Source organism: Ctenocephalides felis, unplaced genomic scaffold, assembly GCF_003426905.1.
Source record: "Ctenocephalides felis isolate EL2017-DRISC unplaced genomic scaffold, ASM342690v1 CF-g0.4_SCAFFOLD_01170, whole genome shotgun sequence".
NCBI classification, from domain to species: domain Eukaryota; kingdom Metazoa; phylum Arthropoda; class Insecta; order Siphonaptera; family Pulicidae; genus Ctenocephalides; species Ctenocephalides felis.
This window is the reverse complement of record NW_020537324.1, coordinates 59,495,216-59,511,262: the sequence shown is the minus strand read 5'-3', so window position 1 is coordinate 59,511,262 and position 16,047 is coordinate 59,495,216. Positions and strand designations below refer to the sequence as shown.

Sequence of the window (16,047 nt, the reverse complement as noted above, 5' to 3'; positions counted from 1 at the left end):
TCATTCAAACTTTCACACCATGGACCTGCCTTCGAACAGACTTCCATTTATTATTATTTATTTACATCTATGTATATGTGCAGGTCACAAACTAATTCAAGATTTCCAACTTAATTTTGAAGCCATATAATTTTCATACCATGGTTTTTCATTTAGGTTCTATTAGCACTTAGAAGTAATTTCCTAAAAATAAATCTGTCATCTACCCCATCTACCCCATTGCCCCATTGTTGTGCGCACATCTAATTTCGCTTTTAGGTCATTTGTATGGAAATTTTTACGGGATGTGCATTGCGTTAGTTATTTACTAGATATCATTCAGAAGGCACAACAAGGCTTCATGTAATATATTTGAAATTCTTCGGGCTGTCTGCCATTCAACTTGCAATGCAATAAATTTCGCCTAAGAATTTTAGTTATTTGTTTATGAAAATGCTGATATTCTTATTTACAATGATGATCTACTGACATCAAAATAATATGATGAGTAATATAGATTGCATTATCTAATATTTAAATCATCATTGTATTATAATCTTAAATCAATACATTATAGATTGTAAATAATTGTAGATCTTTTTTTTTGTAATTTAATAATTTTACATAGATTTCATTCTTATAATAAAGTGGATTTAAAAATTTCAATATACAGGGCATATGTATGAAAACTATTTTCATTATCGTAGTGAAACTTTGCTTACATGTAATTAGTTGCAATCGATAAAATTCACTACAACAGTCATTATTTTAAATACAATATGTATGTATATAATAAACAAATTATGCTTATTCGTATTCAACGCGTAAATAAATAAAGCAATATAAATAAAATGTGCTTAAACTTAAACAAGTCATTATAGTTATGTGCCTGATTATAAACAATTTAATATACAGCAATTATTGCTTATCTTTGTATAAATATAGAGAACTTTGATTTATTATATTGTTATATTATTGGCATTTTGCATAATATGACTAATTGTTCTACAAATACATCGTCTAAGGTTAAAAATATGCGCTTCTAATCAAGGAATTATTATAATATTTTCATTTATTGTGTTGCATATGCTGTTTATATTTACTTGTATGCAGATGTTGGTTTGATATTATACATTTATGTTAATCAAGGTATTATTATAATATTTTTATTTATTGTATTGCATATGTTTGTTTATATTTACTTGTTTGCAGATGTTGGTTTGATATTACAAGAATCATAATCCAATTTTAAAACAAAATCAGTAACTTATTCAAATTTTTAGCATTTTTGATTAGGAAATCGAACCATTAATTATATTCTTTAAAATAATATATGTAATTTGACTGTCAATGAGTATAAAATTAGCAGTTTTAGTGTCAGAACTATATATATATATATATATATATATATATATATATATATATCAATTGATGAACAAACATCAAACAACTGGTAATAGGAGCAACAATAGTTATATAATTGTCACTTGTTGAAATGGCAATAGAGGTATTCTACTCCAACATTGCGGCATTTAATTCAGTTTTCAAAGACCTAATTAATTGAATCCTACTTTGGTTGTGAGGAATATTAAATCAACAAAAAAATAACAGTTAGATAGATGTAATTACTCATAAACAGAAATGCACAGAAATTTATATGATATAGTAATGGTGGAGTAGTATAAATGTAAATTATTAACTCTTTACACCAGACACCAGAACTTCAATTTTTTATTTATCTCATCATTTTTTTAACTTTTGACATTTTTAATGCACTATATGTAAACTTTCCTGGGCACACAAGAATCCATTGTCGACTATACATTTCTAGCAATGTAGAGACACAAAATTTGGTTATTGATTTTTTTATCATTGTAGTACAAATGTATTCTATAAAAAACAAAACGTATAAAAAATTGTAATTATTGGCTAAAAATCAATTTGGCAAACAATAATGAATGGCGCTAACAATCAGTTCCAACCTCTCTGAGATACCAGTGTTAAAGATATTTCTGGAACTAATGACTAATAAAAATATGAATTATTTATGATTGTTCAATAACTTAACTAGAGTACTGTATTGCTGGAATTTTAGTATTACTTATTCAAATATATAATAAAGACTTAAAAAATATTAAATGCTAACGAATGTAGGATCGAAGAAGATAAACATATTTGATTTGTTTTCTATTAAGTAATATCGAGTTATTTTAAAGTTACTTTTGATATTGTTATTATTATTACTACTATTATTATTATTATTAAATCATACTTCCAAAAATGTTCCAAAAGTACTGCATAACTTATCTCGCAAGTGTACTAATTAATGTACATTAATTTTCATCACATTAAAATTCAGTTATGACTGATATTTACAAACAAATATTTGGCATGCTTTATCTATCATTTGCAGTGATTTCAACAAAAAGCAAAATGGTATTTAAATTGGTTTTTATCCGTGAAACTATTTGGTATTTCTAAATTACAAAATCAATTTGTCACACTAAACACTTCAACTGAATAAACTTACAATTGCAAATGTTAACATCAATCTCTTTGAATTATACATTTAAATCATTTGCTTTGGCATCGTTTATACTATAAAACAAATTCTGTACTAGATTCTACACGATTTTCGTAATCTTCGATGGCCTTCAATTAAATGCCATTTTATGCGTCACCTTACCACCACCTCCAACTCTGTAAAATTGTCTCATAGATTCAATTACCGTACTAATTATTGTCTTCTAACATCGAGAGAAGATATCTTTTAAGTCTAAAAGATCATTGTCGAATGCTTTGTGCTTTTAAATTATAATGGTATCTTATGAGAATATTGTTTGAGAAATTATTCATAGCGTAATAAAAAGGTTTTGCTTTTATGGTGCAGTATTGGATTAATTAGTTATTATAGAAGCACTGAATAAAAGGGAGTCTTGATTAATATTTCTTTGAAAATTATAAAAATGTTTTATTTTAGTCGTTTTAATTATGTAATAAATTTCGTAATATACGTTTGGAGTATATTGTCTGGTGGTCCAGAAAAACGTATTTTTTACAATATGAACAATTTGCATCGTCCAGGAGTATATTTAGGGTAATTCATAAATAATGGTATACCATCTAGACTTTTTTCATATTTTCGGCGCAGTTTATATAACGATTGAAAATTCGATAATTTTGCAATTTATTGTTTTATAGTTACATATCTATATAATATATTTTTATCTCAAAATACCCGTATGCAGACAATGCCAAAACTTCATTAATAAAATATATACAACACAAAACATATTGTTTTTTGAGATCATTTTTTCAGCAATATTTCCATTATGAATAATAATAAAATTAAAATATTATATAAATAAAAATTCAAACGATACGATAAAATTTAAAACAAAAACTAGTAAAAAATCAGATTTTATCTACTAGTTGAAACGGTTATCGACGCAGCCATAAAAGCTAATAAAGCTATAAATTATTATGCATTGATATAAACACGATAGAGTCCCATTATATTTGAGATATATGGGATACTCTACAAATTGCACATATTATTCTAATCCCTTATTTTAGAAGTCTGTAGGTGAACAATGAAACTACTACCAACGAGGCGGTGGGTAAATAACTTATATATAATTTTAAAATAACAAAAATATTAATTACGGAAGCAATAAATAAAGAAGGATGAATCAATTTGTTTTCAAATCAGAATTACGAGCTTCTAGATAGATTATAGATATTTTACTATTCGATTATGTTACATATTAGGTATATATAACCCTTCTTTTAACTATCTTAATCTTATATTTGTCGATCCATATGTTTTTTTGCTTTTGGATCTTGTATAAAATTCTGTTTAATTCTCTTTATAATTAACTTGAAAACGTTAGCACTTGTGCCAATTTTTGCTAATTTTTGTAAAATTGAAAATAAGAGTTAAAATTTATAAATTTTAACTTTGGAAATTTCCATTCGTCATAAGCATACTCATCGTATATATAATTTTCGGACATTTGATGGGTAGTTAAAATTTTATTGTCAAGTAATTGCAAAGAATCAATTTAAACCTATACTTTACTAAAATCCGAGACAATCCAGGACAAAATGTTTAAATCCGGGACAAACAATGCTTTTAGAAAAATCCGAGACACAAGGTGGAAATCTTGCTCTAATGGAGTTACTAGATGCAGTTAATAGCTGCAAATTCAATTGAGATTACAATACATTGATGAATCACCAAAAAAATTGTATGTATCTCTGTGTTACCAAATTACCAAAATCAGTTTATACGAAAAACATGTTTATGAGAAAACAGCTATGAATTATTCATATTTAATTATTCATTATAAAAAATTATTCCGTCGAATCTATCAATGTGCAAAACTATCGATCGATCTATCTATTAATCTTTGAAAGTTTAAAACAGTGCACATCCTACGTTTGAAAAGAAACAAATAAAATTTTCAATTCCGAAAAATAACTTCTGTTGTCAGGAATGTAAATAATGAATGCAGTTGCAACTCTGCAAATCTAAAGAAATTGAATAGAGATATACACAACAAATCTAAACAGAAAATTGTATCAATTTATACGTGTGTAACAAAGTATTCAGTATTTTCATCAATAAGGTTGTTCAAGATACATGATGTTTTTTCTGACAAGACCACTATACCGTGTGATCATAATTTTAAAAGCATTACAAAATCGACAGCCAAATAAGCGTTTTTACCTTGGTTCAAACAGCAATTAAGTTCGCTCCAAGAAACATTTTCGATAAGCCCCACAAGGCCAATTGCAATACGTTTTTTCGAATCGATTGATGGAATCGTAACTCTACAAAGCGAGGGTACGCTGCTACGTCTACGCCGAACATTGAATGTAATCATTGGCAATAAATATGAAATTCCAAATGTTATAACAACAAATAAGGTCATAAACAGTACGATATTTGTATGACTCAATAGTTGGCAATTATAGAAAAGAAAACAATGATATCGAATGTTTGTACATTAGCAAACGCTGATCGGAAAATATTTTTAATAAAGCATTGTATATAATGGGTTTATATTTCGTATATGTACCGTAATGAAACTGAAACTTGATGATAAAAGAGCTAAATGATGAATAATTTTATTATAACGACTCATATTTGGCAATCAAAACTGGAATAGACACAAAATATTAAAAGATCAAATTTAATTTAAAATAACAATGTTACTAAATTGAAGCAATTGAATTATTGGTAATATTGTTCACTTAATTCAGTATAGAGAGCAGGTGTATATCAAAGTGTTATTTATTTATTTAACACTTTTTTACCTTAATTTCAAAATCAATAATTGAATCAATAATTTATGATATTAAATTATAGAAAAATGGACTTTATAAACACGTTTCAAAATAATAAAAAACAGAAGTTTTCAGGAAAAATTAATAATTCATTCAACAAGGCTTAAAGATGGAATTAACCAACTACTTATGAAGCCGCTTAGCTTACATAAAATTTTAAAATTATGTACTTCAGCCCTCTTTTGAATTTCTGAACAAAACGCCTTTTTGTTTCTTCTAAAAATTGTTTATTATTCAATTTTTTTTTCAACGTTTTGGGATATGGGATATTCACTTCTTCAAAAACTATTAATAATTTTTTTTAAAAAAACTATACCTGTATATTCTTATTTAATTATTTTAAATATGAAAAAAAAACACTTTTATTTATAATTGAATATTTTCAAAAAAAAAAAAACACTCAACACACATCGAAATGCACCAAAAACTGTTTTGAAAATATTAAAAACTAGAGGATGTTGGATTACTGAAATGTTCGGATTGATGGATTTTAGTGAAAGTCATTATTTTAAGTATATATGTATTATATTGGAAACAAAAAAAAATTCAAACATTTCTGAAAAAAATTGTCTTCGGTTGCGAAGGTATCGGATTAGCGAAGGTGTTGGCCTATCAAAGTGTCCTACTCAGTAGTTTTTAATACTAAGATTTCCAATTAATTTTCTCAAACATTACTAAGTTTTATTGATTTGTCTATGTATGATCAGTAATCTAATGTTAAATATGTTATATAATATATACTCTTGTTTTATCCCTAATTATATATAACATTGATAGTAGACTTTATTCCCCGTAGGGTAAATTATAGTAATGGACCGAAAATCGAAAATGAAAATTTTAGCATTTCTTCAAGTTTCAGAGGTTTGGCATACCTCAAAAAAAAATGGACGTGTGCGTATATGTGTGTGTAGAGACAATTTTCGTCGACGATTTCGAGCATATGGATGAACCAATTTGAAAAATTCAAAAAGCAATCGATTCCTATTGATAGGGAGAGGTGCTGATTAGTTTTTGGCAAAGGCAGGTCCAGCCGTTACAGAGATACGGAGCAAAGAGTGCAGAAAACAGAAATCGAGTTTTTGAGAAAGAAGAGTATCCGATTTGAATTATTCAAAAGCCAATCTGCTGGTATTGGCAAAACAATTGTTTTTGGATTTTTTTTCAATATTTTTTTTCATTTTTTTGTATATCGAAAATAATTCAGATTTTAATTTTAATTCAGGATAAAGTTCTAAAGTTCATTTATATACTTTAAATAAATAATTTTACTTTGTAATGCAGTTTATATAATTCTTATAAATATTACAAAATGTATTATTTATGTAATGTAGTATTTATAATAATCTACTTGAAAAATTTAATATTTCTCGATCATTTCGTTACGGTACGGGAAGTTCCAGCAATTTGCCTTAAGACACTATGCCATACACCACTAATTCTATTTATATCATTTACAAAACAACATCTGCATATTTAATTAGATTAATTTTACTTACTATATCAAATAAATAAGGAAGTAAAATTACACATAAAAATACATATGAGTAATAGTCGTGCATTTTTATATGTAAAGAAAATTCACCCTAATATTAAATCTCAGTAATGTAATAAATGATGTAGTTATATGCAATTTATGGATTTATCGAAATCGAGGCTCATTAATTCTATCTGTCAGTCGCAGATATTGCATAATACCAGAAGCGTATTTTTGCGTTTTCCTGCATATAATTTTCCTGACATATTGTTTAATTAATCATAAATCATATGCAAACTCTAACTAAGCAAATGACATCCGAGCATCTAAACAAACTTTTCGCGTAACTCTCTTCTGTAAACTTAAGTTTGAACAAATATTTGTGCAAATTACATAATTTTATTACCCGGCAACTAATATTCATATATGCATTTGAAAGTATGTACATGACTTATACAAAGACTGCAATAAAATGCATGTAGATAATATATTTTATAACATTTTTAGTATGTAAAAATTTTTTGTTAACGTCATTTTACCTCGGTTTAAAGTTCAAAAATCTATTTTTATTTTATATAAATAATTAGTTTTTAAACAAATATTTTAGCATATCACTACTGGCTTTGTTCTAATTTTAGCTTTATAATTACCGTGCTTGGACAAAAATATTTTCCACATATGTTGTTTGTATTATTAAAATTTTTAAATAACGGCAAATATGATAATTTAATTTTTTTTTTAGAAAATAATAAACTCTAATATCTCTAAATAATCTCTACATATTGTTTTGCTAACATATAAGTAAAATAAAATTTAGATTAATTTAACAGTATTCAATAATAATATTCAATAACTATTTACTGTATAATATTAATTTTATCAATAATTAATATAATTACCATTCAATATTAATATTATTTGATTACTAATTGCATATTAATATTACTTTAAAAAAAATGCTTTCAAATATTAATACGATAAAATTTATTTAAAAAAAACAAATTTTTGATATAAATATAATAATTTAAATTTTGGATGTAAATTACAAATTCAACGTATTCTATAAAAACTAAAGCATAATACGTGTGTTAATAAGATGAAGAAAATAATAAGATAAAGAAAGAATGTAAGTTAATAAGATAAAGAATCAACGGAAATTAAACCGATTGAAATAAAATACTAATACAAAAAAAACTTTTATAGATAGAGAATAATTCAATAAACATTATATTTGTATTTAGGTAGTATTGAGGAATTTAATGTTGTGTGGATACAATTTTTTGTTCATGATTTCGAGATCGCAGATCAACCGATTTGAATGATTCAAAAAACTTTCTGTTCCTATTGACGTGGAGACTTGATGGTTAGTTTTCGGTAGGTCTAGCCATTTTGAAGATACGAAGCAAAAAGTGCCAAAAATATCAATTTTTTGAGGGGACGTAGCGGCCGATTTGCATAATTCAAAGAATTTCACTAGTTTCATTAGAATTGATTAAATTTTTGCGAAGGCAGATCCAGCAGTTTCCGAGATCCAGTAAAAAATGTTGAAAAAAATGCCATTTGGTAATCAATAATGATCATTAGACATATGCACAACAAATTATTAGATATTTTATAGAGATTTTAATAATAAGTACAAATTTTGTTTTCATTTCTACGTAAGATTTATGTTTAACTACTGGCCTGGGACACGGCACTTACGCGCTTCAAAATTTTGTCTCTAGAACTGCAACGCAGCATGATCGCTCCAAAAAATCCTCAAATACTTTCATAACCTTCAAAAAATGTTAAAAATAACTCGAAATACTAAAAAACAGTATTCTCAAAAAAAATTACCTAAAATTTTGAAAAAATTGGAGCTTTTAAAAATTTCAAATTACAGTATAGGATGTTCCAGAAACTTGCTTTAAGGCACGATGCTATGCACCACTAATTTCAAAATATTTTCTCATTTAGTTTATTTCGAATTTCCCATAGATAAGAGAAGTATAAATAGTTTTCTTCAGTACCATCTTTTACAGATGATCTTTACAATGACCGAAACAAAAGCGCGCACCTTTTGCGCGTGTGCACAAAAGCTTCAACTGCATCGCTTATTTCCCAGAAATAGGAATTAGCATGGAATTCTAACTCGAACTAATTCGCAAATAATCAATGCTGCAGACATAAACCATTAACACTTGACATACTGAACTACACGTGTGAATAAACGCTTCGTTTACGTATTAAAATATTTTTTTGTTTGTTGTTTGAGAAGAATTGAAGACCAAACATGTGTTTTACGCTGATAATATTTGAAATATACACAAACGATATCTTTCCCTAATCCCAGATAACATTTAAAATTATAAAATTGATACCGATTGTACAAAAAATAATCACAAAAATATATTTTGAAATCTCGATTGAATATATGATATGTTAACTATGTCAAATTACTGATTATAGAGATTAATCAGTCAAACTTACTGATAATCCATCTTCTTATCAAATTTAATTGTTGAGCTACATTCAAGAGGAATTTCTTTAATTTTGTCGGCGCCTGCTTCACAAATATCACAAATCTAAACTTTACAATCTTGCAGAAATAAAATAATTGTACAACCCTAGGTACTAAGCTACTTAAATAAATAACTTTTTATTCTGTATATAATCCTTGACCTAACATTTTACAAATAAATAATACAAATTGTATACCAAACTAATCATTTTTCAATCAATTTAAAAGTCTGATATAGTTTAATTGGTAATAAATTATATCTGATCTTAATAAACACAATAAACATAAATAGTCTATTTATTAAACTTCTAAAATAAAACAATGCGGGCGTTTTGTTCACGGTTTTCGATCCTAAGTGTAAAATCGTTTAATAGGATGTTAAATTAATAAAATTAATTAAATATATTAATATCTCTTTTTACGTAATAATTGATTGAAGAGACCCAAGCAAACTACTTGAAAAGATCAGATTCAACGTTGCCCCTATAATTTAAATTTCAATGAAATTAAAAGCTTAGTATTTTATTTATATCTTATTGAACAACAGTCACAGCATTGGAGTCCCATGACTCCAATGCAATATATTTTTTTTCTATATTTGATATATTTTATAGAACTTTTCTACTAGTGATGATAAATTTTTAATTTAAAGTATAGGGCTCTTCCACTTCATTTATTATCATCCACATTTTTTAATGTTAATGGATAACACTTCTTGATAACAGGTTGTCCGAAACGCGAGTTTTAACCTGGAACTTTGCAATTAAGTCAGGCGCTTACCACAACGCTACGAACCGCCACAATTTTTAATGCAATTTGTATTTATTTAAGCACTGCAACTGGTGGCTTTCACCTTGTTTTAATAAAAAGATTTATTCTCATTCATATTTCGAGTACAATAGAGAACACGATGAAAATAGCATTCATTGAAAATTCATGGGTTTTCAAAATATTATATATATTGGGTAGAGCTGCGCTTAAAGGTACACGGCCGATATTTGAAAGAAAAATTAAGAATTTTTTAAGAACTATATTTGAAAGTATGGGGAAAAAGATGAATAACAGACAATTCAGTACCTTGATTCTTACGACGTCGCTATCGGGAGATAAACGGCAATATTTGAAAATCCATAACAAAAGTAATTTCTTTAGTAGTAAGTAGTTTTTCTTAATTGTGAGCGCTGTTCTTTAGTTTACGGGACCTTAATATAATTTTTAGCTATACGCCAATTAATTGTTTTGTAATATGTATTGTTATTTCTAAGTTAAATTTAACAGTTTTTTGTATATAACTTTTGTAAAAGCTTTCATGTGGGTAGAGTAAAAAGCACCAACTGGGCCTTTACCTTACGGACTGGGAACTCTAAATATATATATTCCCGATTATAAAAAATAGATGAAAACACGGTTTCACACTAAATTATATGTATTTAATTAGGTATTACTAAATCTATGTAATATATACGGCACTAAGAAAATAAAGTGATAAAGAATATTTTAATTGATTTTTAATTTTATACCGAAGCGCCCTCGGTAATTTTCAAATTTAGTATTGCGCCCTTAAAGGCAATCAGGTTGCCGACCCCTGGTGTAAACAATAAAAAATAGTAAATAAAAAAGTAAAGTAAAAGAACATTTTTTCGAAAAATAAATTAAATAATTAGTTATTGCAACTCTGCTGATTAATAATTCTGACGAAATACCAGATCAAGGTTATATACACTATACTAATGCAAAATTTAAATTTTATGTGTACATATTTACAGAGATAATACTATATATTATACAGTGTTATCTCTGTAAAAATGTACATATGAAATTTAAATTTTGCATTGTTTGAATAATGTAGCTATTATTTCGTAAAATCCCCTCAAAATTTGAAGTAAGACTTTGGATCATTTTGCCTTCTGGCCATCCTATTTTACACCGTCTATGGGGTAAAAAAGACCAAATGATGAAATTTTGAAAAACAGCAAACAAACATATTTCTAAAATGTTGAATTAGTTGGTTCAGTTTTACTGAACATTGTTAGATAGTTGTTTGTTTGATATGTGTTATTTGTTGTGATATAATTGGTTTGGTTTTCATAATATAATTTCTGAAAGTCAAATTAGACCTTTGAACCCCGCCCTGCCCTTTATATAGATTTATTATAAAAACTCGTAATTATACAATATATAAAATATGGTCTTTTTCACGGGATATTTGAAATTGTCCAAGTCACTGATCGAAATATACTAAATAAAATGCAGCTCTGCAAATGATACTTGGCAATAAATTTCATAGAATCATTTTATTTCCGCAGTCGCTGTTCGAGCTGGAGTTAGCCGGTTGCAACGAAGTAACCGAGGCCGGCCTGTGGGCTTGTTTGACTCCTCGGATCGTGTCTCTGACATTGACCGATTGCATAAATGTGGCCGACGAGGCGGTGGGCGCCGTCGCTCAGCTACTGCCATCCCTTTACGAGTTCTCGTTGCAGGCGTACCACGTAACGGATGCCGCCTTGGGATACTTTTCACCGAAGCAAAGCGCCTCGCTCAGCATTCTGCGGTTGCAGAGTTGCTGGGAACTCACCAACCACGGTGTAGTTAATATAGGTAAGATGAAATTAATTGATTTAAAAGAATAATCATCAAATTTTGAGGACTCGAGTTTCAATATCGGCGTTATTGTAAATCGCCTTAAATTATTGTGATGTAAATTTATAATTAGTGGAAAAAACGGAAATTATGGCACATATGGACAAATTGACAAAGAGACCTTATTTAAACTAGTTGGTATTGGTATTTTGCCTTGAGGCAAGTTACATGAACATCCCGATATGTGTAAATAATCAACTTAATCAATAAAATATAAATTATTTTATGAGTGATTAAAAGTATTCCGAGCGGATTTATTACACATAACTGAAAACGAACGAACACGCCAACTCGTAGTGAAAATGTTCAAAAATCAATCATTTTTATAATTGAACCAGTTTCCGTATGACTTTAATGATTTAGTATGTTCGTTATTAAGACCAAGTACTCTATCTTTATACCAAGTAAATCGTATAATTTTAATTTTAACAAATGTCAAAAAACCTAGTCATTTTCTCAAACTTTGATGAATTTTTAAAATTAAACTACTTGTCGTAAGGCCGTAATATTTCAGTAAGTTCTATAAGACCATGATATATACGGCAAAAAAAAGTTCCATGAAAATCTGTTTACATTTTTTTTTCAACAGTTAATTACAAGAAAACGGCTCGGTAAATTTTCACCAAAGAACTAACCAGTATCATTTCCAACTAATATCTTTCGAACAGTTTTTGAATTTGAATGTTTAGAAAGCCATAAATACAATCGTGTCAGAAATTGACCGTCATTGTCACACTCATGTCGCAGCAATCAGTTTAAACATGTACCTCGCTCTTCAAAGCTTATTTTGAGGGAAGTTTTTTCATGTTTTTGAGGACTTCTTTATTTATTGTTATTTGTAATTATTTCAATTAAAATCAATGAACAATGATGAATCATTGAACTTATGCCAGTACTACTGATTTAGATCAATTTTATTGCAATTATCAGGCGTTTAGAAAAATATTTATTATGTTTTTCCACTTTCCGACAAAATGACATACCTATACATTTGACAAAATGACATAGTATTATTTTGTATGAACTACAAGGTAGTTTATTCGAGGCCAAGAAGTGAGAAAATTGAAACCCTTCAAATGTTTTTTTAACTTTTAATTTTTACCCTAATTACTGTTAATATAGACCAAATGATATACCGGTAAAAAGAAGAGGCTTGCATTTATTGCAAAGATCTCTCTTCACGTTCTAAATCCGGTGAAGGTTGGTTATGATGTATGATTTGCCCCCTTTGGGATTATGCGTCATGTGTTGATATCACACAGTAAACCAAACGATTTTTTTTAAAGACGGTCAAGTTATTTTTTTTACATCAGAACGTACTCACCGTATATGTCACTTTGTCCGTACTATATGGATAAAAGTTTTGCATTTTTTCTTAATAAATATGTTATTATAGTTCCTAATTAATTGAAAAACCATGTAACTGGTAGTCAATGAACCTAAGATTAGTAAAAGTAAGATTAGATTGAGACTGGTTGTAATATCATTAAATAAACAAATATCATTAAAAAACAAAACTCTGTCATTTTGTTTTACTTCTTCTCCAAGAAATTGGATTTATTGAAGATACTGTGCCTAGAGTTTGGTACGATGTATTTTTTTAATTTTAAAATTATAGCACATATGTTTTATCTATAATGATATTTATTGGTCACTAAAATTAATATTATTAAACGGTTTAATAATTTTAACCACACAAGTTGTGAAAATTTGCCTCGCGCATATTTAAAACAAATATTTTCCTAATTAGCATTGGCAATTATAATTGACCAGTTCCAAAAGTTTTATATAATAATTTATTCGAATATTATATGATGCGAAGGAATAAGATTCAAAATTGGATGGGATTTAAAAAGAACAATCAAATGGGATTTAAAAACTTAAAACAGAATTTTATGAATTCTGTTGTTCTGTTGATTTTATAGGTGGCAATCAAAGCAATACTAATCAAGGCAATTCAAAGCAATACTATGAATGATATAAATGTCTGCAATTTTATAATCACAATTTATGTAATATTGATCAATTTTTATGGAAGCAGCAATGCCGGCTATTATTAAAGGCTTTTTTCACTTAGAAACACATTATCATCTATATTTTCAAGTGAAAACCGATGCCATTCCTGCTTGACATCAAACTGTTCGAGGCAGATATAGAACCTGAAACTCTGATTGGAAGTCCCTAGCTGTAGCCACTGAGCTACGAGTAAGCCATATACATGATAAAAAAAAAACCTTTGAAAAAACCTGTGAATAAACTTGTATATTTTTGTTTATCGTCATTCCCATTCTCTAGTTCGATTATATAAGTTGAATAATATTTATTCCGCGCGTGTTTGCTCTGTAATTATTTGTTCGTAGTTATCGAGAGTAATTACATGCGATACAGATAAAAAGCATTTCAGAACAAAACAGACGTAATTTCTATATACGATGTTTACACGACTGTAGATTATATGTGGCTGTATTTTTGGGGTTTCATTTGCTTACGAAAATTTAATTAAGATAGTAGTACTGCGTGTCTGAAATGTGGCATACGTTATATAATTTTTTAAATGGGGTGAAAATGATGAAAAAAGTTTATAAGTCTAGACTTGATATATTAGTATAATAGATTTTCTAATAAAAATAATTTTTTAATAAAAAGATCTCAAGATATTGTAGCGTGAGTAGAATAATAATGCTGCATAACATTTTCATAACAACAGCAAACTTGCATTCAAATTAAAAACTCACAAAAAAGGACATTTAATCAGATAAGAAAATGTGATAACACAAAGAGTTTAGAAAACACAAAAAGTTTAGATTTTGAGTATTTTTCCAGTGTTGCATATTTTGCATTTGTATAATATATCTTATCAAAAAATAAAATTTGTAATTTAATTAGTAAAATTTTGTCATTACATTCAGAATATTTTATAATCGGAATATTCAACAATAATTGAAAATCATAATCTATTTATTTACAATCGTATTTATTTAATGGTCAATGCATGTACATGTATGTCAAAAATAATTTGAAACAAAATTGTAAGCTGTTTGAATAACGTGAATGTGAACTTACATATTATTGGATTTAGATTTAAAATTCGAAAATATTGCTCTAATATATATACGAATCATTCGAATACAGTATAAATATAGTACGAATCATTGAAAAATTATGGCAAATAATTCAACTTCTATACAAGAATTGGACATTGAAAGTCAACTGGTCTTTTTTTGTGTCAATAAGGCGAATGAAACTTTTTCTTATGTTAAAGAATTTATTTTGATTTAATATCCATTTTTATTTGTAACTAATGTGGACTTCCCTCTGGCCTAGAGGTACGAGCTTTAGTCTTGCAACCAGAAAGTTTCAGGTTTGATACCCACTTCCGTCAGCCTAATACTAAGCAGTTATGACATCAATTTTAACTTGTAAATATAGATGAAAACATGTTTGCAAGTAAACATATCTGATTTATGCATCAAATTAAAAACCATCAGTATTACAAATTCTAACAATATCAATATATCTCTAATAGAGATAACCGTTGGGTTGCCTTCTAAAAATCTACGTTGCTGAGAAGTATTATCACAACAGCTTAGAAAACTCTTAACTTCTCATTGCTATCCAAATATAAAAAAATAGATTGATATTGTATATAAGCTATGAAGACAAACACAAGCTAATCCATTCTAATTAGATTTTATCTTACTTGCTTCTGATTTGGGTTTTCTACATTTTTAAATCATCTATTACAGAGGAGGTATTATGTCTTCATTAATAAACAAGAATTTATTTGCAGATATCAAATAAATTTTGTAGACATAATAATGTAAGCAATTTTCGTATCGATTATCTGACTAAAAGATAGGCATAACAAATATCAAATTTCGTATAAAGATACGTACTGTAATTCAAGAAGAAATGCAATACTCTGATGTATTTTGCCAGTTTCAATACAAGTAGAGATGAGAGATCTTTCTGAAAGCAAATATCGATAAGCTCAATAACATTTTGCATGTATTATTAAAAAAAATTAAAGAAAATATGGGATATGAACTAAAACTGAAATTTTAGCATAATACATTACATTATAATCATATATGTAATAATA

The 16,047-nt window shown here is 27.5% G+C and overlaps 1 protein-coding gene across 1 annotated transcript in view; it reads left to right on the top strand.

The window, feature by feature from the left end:
- The window catches only part of LOC113368327 (F-box/LRR-repeat protein 16), a 67,550-nt gene that overhangs the window by 31,731 nt on the left and 19,772 nt on the right, over positions 1-16,047 (top strand). Inside the window, exon 3 of the mRNA XM_026609878.1 lies at positions 11,612-11,903. Within this exon, the coding sequence (XP_026465663.1) occupies positions 11,612-11,903 (292 nt within the window). The remainder of the gene's footprint in view (positions 1-11,611; positions 11,904-16,047) is intronic.